We start from the raw sequence: 13,314 nt of genomic DNA on the forward strand, positions 1-13,314 counted from the left end.
AAATGACATCTATAACTCAAATTGGCAATTAGCCAGAAATCTTGAGCATCTCATTGACATTTGAAAGGTACCCGCTGATTTTTCCACATAAAGTAAAACTGGGTCCTAGAACAAATTTGAGTCTTAAGTTACCATGGGAACCTCTCAGCACTAATTCAGTTACATTATTTTTGGTTGGAGGTTAGATTTGAGCCGTAGGACAGGCAGTGCAGTCCTTCTAGGTATTACTTAGGATCAGAGAGGGACCTGAATAATAATCCTTGGCATAAGTCCCACTCAAAGGAAGTGTTTACTAGATGATTAATTGTAAAACCATCCGGTCTCTTCAATATTTTTCTGTTCTTTCTCTTGTGACTTAACAACGTAAGCTTGGTGTGAAGTAAGACTTAAATAAGATGCTCAGTTATGTTTAACCACAAGGACTGTCCTTGTTTCAAAAAGTGGGTCATTCTTTGAAGGACCCGATAGTGTATCAAGTCTTCTAAATATTGATTGACCCGTAACAACTCTGTAAAAACGGAGCAGTATTTTCCTTCATAGGTAAGGGAATGGTGATTCTGAAAAAACCTCATTCACCTGAGAAAGAGGTCCAAATTCAGAGCTTAAGCACAAGTCTCAGAGCTTCCAAAACAGGCCTCAAGTTAAGCTACCCATATACTTTTGATTGACTTCTTTTAACTATTATTTTTTTTTTTTTGACAGTTTCTTGAGTACCTGCCATGGGCAGGACACAGAAGTGAGGGACAGGTACAATGTCAGTGACATCATGGAGTATACCATCAAGCAGCGAGACTAGCATTAAAACTTATCACAAAGCCTATTCGTTGATGTTAATTACATGGTATTTGTCTAGTTTAGAGGTTCATTTAATACCTCAGAGCAAATGAATTTCTGAACTTGACCATAAAAGATGAGAAAAGCAATAAGAGACAAAAAGAACATCAGTCTAGATTAATGAGGGGACTCTCTGGGAGTCTCTTATATCAGGGAATTATCAAGCAAGTCGACATGACCAAGAAGGTCGTAGCAATCAAAGGGGCAGCAGGTAAAGGACAGGGTAAGTCTCACTTGCCAGAGTAGTGGAGAGAATGGCAGTCCATGAGCTTCCCCATAAAATGCTCAGGCCCATGGGATGGGAAGGGGCAGGGACTGCATACTCTCTTCTCTGTCCCCGACCCTATGAGATTCACAATGCAGAACAGCATTTCAGAGGCCCTAAAAAGCCTGCATTAGAGAAGAAGCCAGTTTAATGTCCTTTTCAGCAGTGAGTCCGGACTCATTTGTCTGTGGAGCCTTTTATTCTTCATAATGTGTGCTACCATCCTAAGGATACACTCTTTGAGAGACAAGATTGGATGACCCTGAAATGTCTGTCCTAGCCCTGAGGTCCTTGTGCTTCCTAGACTAACCCTCCTCCGCAGTAGCCCCCTTCCCAAAGTGAATTGATATCTGAATGATCTACTTTCCAAGTGTAACCGACATTCAAACATGGAAATTGAAAGAGATCAAAGCACTCAAGCTATGAGATAGAATTCCATTGGGATAGGCAAGGAAGCACTATTTAATCTGCTTCTGTAGACTTCTAGAAAGTTCTGAAGGAGGAAATGAAAACAATATGAGTAATCCTGAGTCTTAGTTATATTAGACTTAATGCATTCTCAAAATTTGGGGTTTATAGAAATAAAAGTGAGTCTTAAACTAACAATAAATTAAAGTAATAAATACCATCAAAGTAGATGGTATCTGATAAGTAAGAGAATGCTGAAGGCACTGATTATGTGCTGGGTGGGTTTTGCCCACGTGTTTTTGCATATTGACTTCATATTCTTAGGTCACAAAACAGATTTATCTCTACTTGATAAAACCAGAATGTTTAAAAATATTCACAATCTTAGTATGGTTGCTGTGGAAGAGGTGAAGAGAGGAAGAAATCTACATTACCTGGACTTTATTACTGGTTCCCTGACCCATCTGGCCCTCTCCCAGCATTCATACAGAACGGTTTTATGTGTTTCAAATAAAACTCATATTACAAACTAAGTGGTATCCTTTAGAACATAATTTTTACTGGAAAATAAGTGAACAATATTCTTCCATACTGCCACTCAAAAGAAAAAGAAGGAAAGAAAAAAACCAAAAAGACACATTCTCAGACTTTTAAAATGATAATTTGAAAGTACAGTTACTATGAGAAGAACATAAGGTATTAAGGAGGTTGAGTCTGGTACAGGCATGGGATCAGGGCACAAAGCACAGTGTCATACAGACATGAGGGGCCATGGGTGGGCACAGGGGATGCTGAAGTCGAAAGATCAATAGGAAAAGGCTTTGAAAAGAATCTGAACTTGAGTTGGGTCTTTGAAGTGTGTAGGAACATAGAGAGCAGTCAGGCTAAAAATAAACTGGGTCCTATTGTAGGTCACTTCGAAAGGCTGGCTCATGAGGCTTATTTTAACATAGGGGACACAGGAAGCCACTGAGAGCTTTGAGTGGGGAAGTCCGGGGATTCAGCGGGCTGGAATGGTTTCGAGAGACCAGCCTCCTGGAGAAAGCTCAGCTGTGGAACTCAGCATGTAAGAGCTCACCTTCATGGAGACCCCTCTGTGGCTGCCCGCTTCCTCCTCTTCCTGGAGCTCCTTACGAGCCAGGACTGCATTTCACCTCCATGTTATCAGTGCTTATCTCTCAGGTAGCCCAGATGGTGGCCAAGCAGACGCAGCGTTTGACAATCCAACCAAGAATTAATGAAGTTCTGACCTAGGGGGCGGATGAGGAGTCTCACGTCATCCCATTGTAGTCTATGAACTAGCCTCTTGATCCTGGATTAACAACAAACCCAACCTGAGGAGAGCCTTATACATTTTACTTATAGGCTGACTATTCAGAAGTCTAACATTGTGGCTCCTGTTTGGTGTCCTAAGAACTTCTTCTGAAGTATTTGAAAAGGAGAACTCTACCAGCTGTGAACACCCAACTGTTCTAACCCAGAGGTGGCTCATCATAAATGAATAAATACTGAAATCACAAGCTTTTGTAATACGTTTTGTCCTATCCTTTGATTGCTAAAGAGCCCTCCATCAAGAGATCTTCCAATCCATTTCTTTGATTAAAAAAAAAATTTTTTTTAATTATAAGCTCTTTCTTCTGACAAATTCTTCTGGTTATAAAGAGAAAAACTGGCTTTTAAGAATTGTGTTTTTATACCTAACAGTAAAGGAAACCAAAGATAGAATACCAATTAGGCCTGATTTAAGACCTGAACTTCCAAAAAAATTGTTCTTTTAAAGCCAAGGAGGCCTATTTGGGTCCCCTTTTTACTCAGTAATTTGAGAATTTCATATTCCCTTGAGGTTGTTTTTATCCCAATGATCAAAAATATTTAGTAATCTGCTTAGGGTAATGCTAGACCTCTAACTTCCGTCTCAGGTAGGCATCTTTGACTATATTCTTCCGTGGCTAGCATAGATGAGAAGTTAATGGATCAAAGTCAGTCAGAAGAAAGGTATGTCAGTTTGACAGCCCTAACCCAGGGTAAGCCCAAACTTGTTATGTCACTGACCTGAATAAAGACATGTCAGATTTTTCAAATTTGCTGATTTTTGGTTGAGAGGGATATCTTATCTAACAATGGAGAATGAAAGTAAGATAGGAAGGGACTAGATCTTGTAGAGTTAAATATTCGGTATGTTTTTCAAATTAACTCTAAAGCCACATCTCTACTTTATATGTGAATTAAAGATTACATTGTACATAAATTAAAGATAAATTAAAGATTAATTGAATTTATCCACCAAATAGTTGAGATTACTGTCATAACACCGGCGACTCTAAGCTGTATTATGAAAAAATGCACAAATATGAGAGGTTAATGTAGTATGTTAGAATATATCAGTATTTTGAGTGTCACTTTCTTCTTTCTAGAAAGACACAGATAAAAGAATGTGTCCAAAGGAGATTAGGATGATGGGAATGAGAGATCCAACTTGACTAGCACTTTCAAAAAGATCCTTACATATTTAAAGGGGCATGTGTGACAAGCCATATGAATGGTGGGAAAATCTGTTTTTGCCCCGTAAAGGAAAGACCAATTATAGGGAAATATATTTGACCTTAGACTTTGTCACAACCAGCACTATAAAATATTGGCCAGCGAATTTGCTCATTTAGAGAGATGCTGTTACATGACTCTGATGGTATCATAGATGGGACTATGCCTCAGGTGGGAGGCTGGGTTATGCTTCTGAGGTCTTCTCTTACATTCAAGCTCAATATGCTTAGATGATTGCTTAGAGTGACTGGCAGTCAATTCCCTTTAAGATTCGCAAAGGCAGGAATGGGAACAAGGAGGGTCGTGAACGCAGTCTGCAAGGGTGAGCAGACACATGACTAGAGTTTCATTTTAATGAAAGGCCAACAAAGTGGAGACCTAAATAAAGGGGCAACAAGGCGGGGAGGGACAGGGAGGACCTATTCCACCGCTAGTAAAGAAATGCACTCAGGGAGGTGATGGGAGGAGGTCACGGTTAACCAGTCTGTCAAGATCAAACTCTAATGGGAATTTTGATGATCCTGATGGTCTTTTGTAGCTTTCTCATGTGAAGTCACAACATGGACTAACACTTTCTTTTCTCTCTTTTTTTTTTTCTTCCCAAATGTGATAGGAAAGCAAAGATATCCTGTTAGTGGATCTAAACTCTGAAATCGACACCAATCAGAATTCTTTAAGAGAAAATCCATTCTTAACAAATGGCATTACCTCCTGCTCTCTTCCTCGACCAAAGCCTCAGGCATCTTTCCTGCCTGAAAATGCCTTTTCTGCCAATCTCAACTTCTTTCCCACCCCTAATCCTGATCCTTTCCGTGACGATCCTTTTGTACAGCCAGACCAATCGGCACCCTCTTCGTTTGATTCTCTCAAATCTTCAGATCAGAAGAAAGAGAATTTGAGTAACTTGTCGACTCCCCTGAGTAACGGGCCCCTGAACGGGGATGTTGATTACTTTGGTCAACAGTTTGACCAAATCTCTAACCGGACTGGCAAACAGGAAGCTCAGGCAGGCCCATGGCCCTTTTCAAGTACGCAAACACGGCCAACAGTGAGAACTCAAAATGGGGTATCTGAAAGAGAACAGAACGGCTTCCATATCAAATCCTCCCCGAACCCTTTTGTGGGAAGCCCTCCCAAAGGACTGTCTGTACTGAATGGCGTAAAGCAGGACTTGGAAAGCTCTGTCCAGTCCTCACCACATGACTCCATAGCCATTATCCCACCTCCACAAAGTACCAAACCAGGAAGAGGCAGAAGGACTGCTAAGGTGAATTGTCTTCTCCACATATCCATTGGCAGAATGCATGCTCGGTACCAAAGGGTGGTGTGACGCAAGCTCTCTTTCCTGCTGCTCTTGTAGTTGCCTGTGTGGCTGTGAAATAGAAGGTGGGATAAGGCGCATCTTCCTCCAGGAACACCTTCCTCTGATTGCCGCCCTTGCTAAGCTCCTCGCTCGGCAGTGTTTTCACACCCTGCTTTCCGTTTGCATGTCTTGTCACTTGTTATTAACTAAACACAAGTTTTTCCATTTTTAATGCTGCTATGCTTCTGTACCTCTGGTAAGTTCGATCGTCATATTCTGGAAGGGGAGGGCAAGGGTTCTTTGTGATGCCTTGTGTACCTTCCCCACACTAACACACGCCCCACACACCCCTCCTGCTGCATTAATGTCCAAGGTGGTGGTGGAAAATTCTTGAGTTTGCCTCTTCTTTTCAATGCTGACTGAATGATCCATGGCTTTAAAGGACACTTAAATATTTACGAGTACCACTTCATTGAAAAGCAATTTAAAATGTGATTTCTGTGAATATATCTTTAAAAACCTCATTAGAATATGCAGGCTGGCCTCATAATTAGACTATAGTGTCATCTTTACATAAACCGATTTAAACCTAGTAGAATAATCAAAAATATGTAGGTTACTTGTTTATTTATAGTTCTCCTTTCTTTCCCAGCTTCAAGCTTTTAGAGGATAAGGAGACTAGACAGGTACAAATGTGTAAATGAGTAAAATAGATTTCACCTTGAAAGTCCTCTTTACCTCAGTTACCAAGACCAAATATTCTGTCCATTGCAGGGATCTGTCGTTCAGGGGGAGTTGGGGATGGGGGTGGTGAGAGGTGGGGGAAGGGAGCTTTGGCTCTTTGTAGTAGTTTACCAGTAAGAGGAATAAGTTTTCCTATGTGTGGTTCCCAAATCTGAGGTACAGAATAGGAGACAGAATAAAGCTGTTTTTCATAATTACTGAATAACTCTTGTGTCTCCCTCTCTGCCCTGTCAGTCTCCAGCAAAAGACTTGCTTGCATCAGACATCTTTACTCCTCCTGTCTCAGAAGCTCCAGGCCAGACCTCACCTACAGGACAGTCCGCAACCCTACAGACCAACCCTCTGGATCTCTTCAAAACAAATGCTCCTGCCCCGGCGGGACCCCTTGCAGGTCTAGGTAGGTGCTGAGAGATGGCGTAAGACTTGCCTCTGTTGCTTTCACTCATAAGATTCTCATGTGCAGGAGGAAGGCACTTCATATCCATAGAGGCTCCAGGGACAGAAGATCTGAGCATCCCACTTTTACTTCCGTAGACCCCACCCTCATTTAGTACCCTTGACTTGCAACTGAAATTTGGCTCCTGAAGTTGGCAAGTGGAAAGAAAACCATTTTCAATATTGCACTCACCCGAGCCAACTGGCAGTGGCTTACAGAAGACAACTCTAAGGGATTCTGATGCTCAGACCAGCTTCATTGGAGAAAGGAGATAGAGCTGAGAGAGTCTTGTCTGTCATCCATATTGGAAAAACTGGTGACATGCATGTCTGCCACACAATTTCCCATTACTAGATCAAAGCCCTATCTCCCAGTGAACTGATAGGCTTCTTTGGATAGGGTATCCTGTCTTATCCCCGAGAGGGATGTTAGTTAAGTCCAAAGCAAGTGTAAGTCATACACTGCAAGTCTTGGGTTCTTAGCCCAGCTCTGCTGGGCATACGATGGGTATGAGACAGGCATATATGCTGATCGGTCTCTGAATACTTAAGCCTCAGCTGCTCCTTGCCAATATTTTGGCTATCGGAGTGTCTTAATAGAATTAGAAGACAGATGCTAGAAACCTGACGTTGAAAGGAACACAGAAATAAGGGAAAAGATAGGATTTTACCAGATGCCCAGGCTGTGTGCCGGTGCTCATTCATTAATGTGTGGAGCTCATGTGAGCCACTAAGCCACTCTGTGGCAGGACACTGGGGGAAGCCACTTGGCTGAGGACTAGCCCTGCCGTTGTTTGCCCACGGCCTCCAGTTCCTTTTTGCCTCCGTGGTACAGTCTTCAGAAACCCCGACAACAGGCTTTGCTATCCTGCTGGGGATTCTCTTTATTTTTCTGTTTCTTGGCACCTCTACAAGCTCCCAACAGACTCTGTCTTGGGAGGGGGTTGGGGGAACTAAGGATGAAGAGGAACTCTCTTCCCCCATTTTGTAAAATTTGACCAGGGCTCTTGGTTTTCTCTGCCTCCTGCGGAGTCAATCATCAGGACCCTGATTTTTTGTTTCCCCTGCTGCTTTCCTGCAAAGGAAAATATTTTCATTTTTTTCATATTAAATCTGTTTAATCCTATCTGGAATATGGCGGCAAGAGGGGGTTTTTACCCAACTGTTGAGTGGCTAAAATCAGTGCAGGTGTGGGAAGTCAACTTGTTCCGGGTCTCTTCTTGCATTTACACCATCAAGACTCTCCCCCAATACTTCATGTCTCTTGCGGACTTTCCCCTTTTTGCATCGTTCTCTTTCCTGCCCCCCAAGCGGAGCTGGTGAGTGCCTTTTCCTTGCAGAAGGGTCGAGAGCTTCCATGCACTGGCGGCAACTACATCACATCTCAGAGCTTGACAGTCTAATATCAATGCCCCAAAGAATTTTTACAGCCAATATTTAACAAGTCAGCTCGAAAATACAGCTGGACCCTATAACTGTTAATTTATTCAGACGAAGTGAAGCTTTTTGGCTAGGTGCCCCTGTTGAGGCCTTGGGGTATACAACTGCAGAATACTGATGATCCTTCCAAGTTTGGACATGGGACTCAAACTGAGCTCTACAGTATAGCCCCTGTCCACTAGCAGGGATCCTCAGCCAAACCATGGAAGGTTGTAGGTCTGGCTTCCGCTAGACCCAGCTGGGGGACTGTCTCTTCTGGAGAACTGGGGGTGGGGAGAGGGTGTTGAAGAAAGCTAAGCCTTCAGCTTTGACTAGCTACCCTGTGTTTTAATTTAGCGTCAGAAGGTAATAAAATTAACTTCTTAGACCCACACTTTTCTTTTCCCTTACCCCTTGCCTCTACTTTCTCCAGCAGAGCCTAAAATATCTTGGAAACACAAGGCATGAAATCCATCAGATGGGAATGAAGGCTGGCATAAGCATGTACTGAGAAAGCCTTTAATTCCTGGCAGATAAAGTATTTTTCTCTTTAACTACCACCACTCCCTCTAATACCATCTCTGAGTAAAGCCGTACATTTTCCTAAGGGAAGGCAAGTCATCCAACATGAAAAATGATAAAATTCTACCCCATTTGCACATCCAGTTGGCGTAAAAGTATCAGTGAGTGACTCTGGCTTTGGTTAACAAAATTTAAATAATTTTTTTTTAAGTGCTAGCAATCACTTCGCTCAAACCCAACCCACTTTTAGAACCCCATAGTATAGAATGTGAGGGAACTCTTCCCTTGATTAGTTGTGAAAAGAACATGTATGCTCTTTAGTGTAAATCAAGTCTAATTTCTGTAACTACGAAATAAGGATTTGAATTACTTTCCATAGTCCTATCCCTTGATGCTAAGGAGGCAGAACAGGAGAATAGGGCATTAGATTTGGAGCTGGTATGCCTGAGTTTTAGTCTCTATTGTCACAGACTGTGAGCTTCCCCCATTTTAATAATTAATATTCTTGTGCCCAGTTCCCTAACCTCAAAAACAAGGCATGTTAAGTTCGTAAGATGACCTTTTCTGAAACCCACCACTGTCTCTGAGCACACCATACATCTCCGTGGCCAGATGGTTAGCCTTCATGATGATACAGTTGAGTCAAGTAACATCCATCTCCAATACTCATAAAATTTAACATAGAATATCTTGCTACATCAGCCCCTGAACATCACTTTCAAAATATCTCTCAGTCTAGAAACAAAAACATTCCTAATGCAAGGTAGACGTTTGGAGGTCTTTTCTTAGTTCAGTTAGAAAACGTTCATAACTAAAGAATGCTCTTACTCTACAGATCAAAGCAAGCAGATTTTGAGAGGGGGGCTTCATTCGTGAGTAGATATGAGGCTGAATTTAGGTTGGTGGAAGTCTGACGGGTCATTAATATACCTGGGAAGAAGCAGGAGAGAAAAATGTCCTACATAGGAGAATAAGATATAGGGAGCTTCTCAAGAAGAGGGGGAGAGCATTGGAAAGACCTGCATTTTAGTGACTTCATCAACTCTAAATATGGCGAAGACACAGGAGATGAAGCCATTCCCCCACAAAGCTTAGGTGCCTGGACACAGGCAATCAGCTACCTCACAAAGTTTGGAGGTTTTTGTGTTTTGTGTTTTTGGTTTTTGCTCTATGTTGTCTTCTCTCTCCCTCCCTTCTGCTTTGAAGTATTGTGTTCTGACTTCTGGCAAGGCTTAGTGAGCGACACATGGCAGGAAGCACTTTTCCTTGAAACAGCTCTCCCAGGAAAACCAGCCTTTCCTCCATGTATATGTATAAAAGTCTAAAGCTATCTTGGCATCAACCAAATTTTATCGCCCTTTTATATAGCTGTGTCAACCTTGGCAGCATTTAAAAGCAAGGAAACTGAAATGGTTTCTTCAGGATGCGAGCATGTTGAGGCCTAATATACATGCGTGATAGCTGGTTTCCATGAGACTCCAGACAGGAGCCAGCTGCCAAATGAAAAGATCGAATCGATGACTCAGAGTACCCAATGGATTATTTTAATTAACTGCTTCGTAATCAGTAGGGTTTGTTTATGGAAATGTATTCACTCAACAGATGCACTCATGCTATCAACAGGCTCTGTCCTACTTGTTTGAAATGTATCAGTGTCATAAATGTTTTCGTGACCAGGTCCTAATGGAGTGTATTACCCTTCTAATGAGAAAAGTTTAAAATCTGTGGTAGAAAGAAAGGGCTTCAAAAGGCAACCAACCTTTGAATGCCAGCTATTCTGTATTAGCTAGTTAATCTTTAGACTGATTTAATCTCTCTGGGCCTTTTTTCCATGCCAGCCTTAAGGCTTAAGGAAGGTGTTGGCCATGTAGATGCTTGGTAAATGCCCCACCCCTCCCCCGCCCCAGAGTTGTGTTTCCTGAAACTCAAAAATCCTCTTCAAGTTTGTGTCCTGATAAGGCCTTTCTTCTGCTTCCTTCAGGTGGTATACCAGTTAGCCCCCCTCAGGCAGGACCGTGGAACCCAGCATCTTTAGTCTTCAATCAGTCCACTTCAGTGGTCCCGGGAGCCATGCTGAGTGGTCAGCCTTCAGGATTCAGTCAGCCAGTAGTTTTTACCACAAGCCCAGCTATTCCGGGTTGGAACCAGCCTTCATCCTTTGCAGCCTCAGCTTCGCCTCCAGCCCCTGTTGTTTGGGGCCCATCAGCATCTGTGGTACCCAATACTTGGTCCTCAACAAGCTCTTTGGGGAACCCTTTCCAGAGCAATATTTTTCCAGCTTCTGCTGTGTCTACCCAGTCCCCTTCTATGCTCTCCTCTCTTCTGGTTGCTCCTCCTCAACCACCTCCCAGAACTGGCCCTCCAAAGGACATCTCCAGTGATGCCTTCACTGCCTTGGACCCACTTGGGGATAAAGAAGTCAAAGAAGTGAAAGAAATGTTTAAGGACTTCCAACTGCGGCAGCCACCTGCTGTGCCTGCAAGGAAGGGAGAGCAGACTTCCTCTGGGACTTCGAGTGCCTTCTCCAATTATTTCAACAGCAAAGTTGGCATTCCTCAAGAGAATGCGGACCATGATGACTTTGATGCTAATCAGCTGTTGAAAAAGATCAATGGTAAGCTACCCACTTCTCTGTCTACCATAACAACAAGTATTTCCCCCGTCATATGGGCCCACAGAGTCTTCAGAAGAACCCTCTCCCACCCATCAGTAGCCTAACTTTTGCTCTCTTTGGTAATCAGTGGTTACCGAGACAACTTGACGGGTTACCTTATGGAGCTAATCATTTACCTTAGATATTTCTAAGGGCTGGCCCAATACTGCCCTCCTGTGGCAAGTCCTAGAAGGGCTGCCAAGAGCTCTTGAAATTCAGTGGGTTGTGGCACTTGGAAGGCTCTGTAACAGAGACTCGGCCACACTCGACCGCCTTAGTGAGGGAATTCTGAATGTCTTCCACTTCAGTTATATATGCACAGCCTCCTCTTCGGATGAATTTACCTGTAATAATCACCAGGAGTCCTAGTATTTTGTGGTGATTTTTGTCCCATGGTGTAAATTCCAAAGGATGGAACTTAATTTCTGAGATAACCTTGACTGGGTGGGGGGGGAGGGACGGGGGAGGGGGGGACACGGGACAGGGGACTTTTGCTTCTATCTGGGAAAAAATTGGTCTACTGACTTCTTGGTGTTTTTTGCCTTCTAGAACCACCAAAGCCAGCTCCCAGACAAGGTTCCCTGCCAGTTACCAAATCTGCTGACAACGCATTTGAGAACCCTTTCTCTAAAGGTTCTTTCGGTTCATCACAAGCCTCTGTAAGTATCAACTACTAGAAGCTGTTGCTCCAAAGTACATGCCACATAGAGCTACTTTGTCGTGAATTAATCTTGCTTGTATAATAATTGTTTGGTGCCAAAGGATGTTTAAATAAGATTTATCATTGAGAACCATCACAGTGAAAACATCAGCTCAGGCTGGGGAGAGACTATTTTGGTAGGGACGACTATCCTGAGCTTGAGAAATGAATATCATAGAGAAAAAGTCTCAAGGACAAATCTCACTTTGCCTGGCTCCCGAAATCATTTTGAGAGAAAATTGAGCCAAAATAATATTATCTTTAAAAATCTTTCAAGGAGTTAGTTTCCTGATTTCCTGCCCTCAGTCCTTTAGCTCATAAAAACAGTACCTTTCATTTTGGAGAGGCAAACCTATGAACCCTGATTTTGATGTAAATAATAAATACACATCACGAATTATAAGCAGGCAGACACAAGTCATTATAGACCCACATGATACCTGATTTGTCTGTGATCTTTGAGAAGTCTTAGTTATAGGGGTTTTTTTTTTTTTCCCTCTGTAAGTGTAATTAAACGTATTGACTGGATGGTTTTATCTTCATAGATGGTTTCTCAACCCACATCTTCTGATGTATATAGAGATCCGTTTGGAAATCCTTTTGCCTAACTTCTGTAAGTAGAAGATCCTATGAAGCTTAGGTTTAGTAAGAAAGCATGGGACGGGGTGAGGGTAAAATTTTAATTTTCAAATTGTTACAAGGTTAAATCTCTGTAACTTAGAACTAATAAACATGGAAATCTATGCTTAACAAATTCAGTAATGACTAAGTTGAGCATTTAAGAATAGAATTCTTTTACATGCTACAAAACAGTAATATAACCATGAGGATATGGATTTCTATCATATCCTATGTTTTTGATACTTCAAAATAACATTTTTGCATAACAATAAGCTTATATAACACATAATAGCTTTCTAGTTGTTTTGTTTTGTTTTACCTTCATACTGAAGCGACAGCAAAACATCCTCGTAACTACTTGGTTTCCTATAGAAGTTTCGAAATCCAAAGACCGTTTGTAGCTAAGGACAGGTCAGAGGCCACCTCCCAGATCAATTTATTTCTCTGTGAGGAGTCTCACAGTCTACAATAGTCTGAGAGCCTTCAATCCAGAAGTGGTGACAGCTGCCCTTACCTCCTTCAAAAGCAGCGTGTGAGCAGATGAGTTTGTAGGTTTATCTTACTAGTAGATTTTACCCCAGGTGAGTTATTAGGTGTAACTGCCCTAGCCCGAGACCCTGGGAGGGCTCAGGTGACCCTTTCTTTATCAACAGTGAGTGGAAGCAACTCTGTCTGATTTCAGAAGATAGAAGTTAGTGGAGGAAAGGAGGCTTGGCTGCATTTTAGAGGAGGAAGAGCATAGCTGGTGGGGGAGAACAAGAAAAAGAATGAAAGGAACCAAACCTGTTATTTTCAGTCTTGCCCCATCCAGGTGGGACTCCTACTAACTCTGTCCTGACCCATCTAGAATTTAATTATTTTAAATAGAG

General features: G+C 42.3%; 1 protein-coding gene across 1 annotated transcript in view; it reads left to right on the forward strand.

The window, feature by feature from the left end:
- The window catches only part of DAB2 (DAB adaptor protein 2), a 50,036-nt gene that overhangs the window by 34,012 nt on the left and 2,710 nt on the right, over nt 1–13,314 (forward strand). Inside the window, exons 10-14 of the mRNA XM_080804402.1 lie at nt 4,662–5,315; nt 6,330–6,492; nt 10,453–11,085; nt 11,674–11,783; nt 12,370–12,437. Of these exons, the coding sequence (XP_080660528.1) occupies nt 4,662–5,315; nt 6,330–6,492; nt 10,453–11,085; nt 11,674–11,783; nt 12,370–12,432 (1,623 nt within the window). The 3' untranslated portion in view covers nt 12,433–12,437. The remainder of the gene's footprint in view (nt 1–4,661; nt 5,316–6,329; nt 6,493–10,452; nt 11,086–11,673; nt 11,784–12,369; nt 12,438–13,314) is intronic.

This window comes from Martes martes (genome assembly GCF_963455335.1).
Source record: "Martes martes genome assembly, chromosome: 5".
Lineage (NCBI taxonomy): Eukaryota > Metazoa > Chordata > Mammalia > Carnivora > Mustelidae > Martes > Martes martes.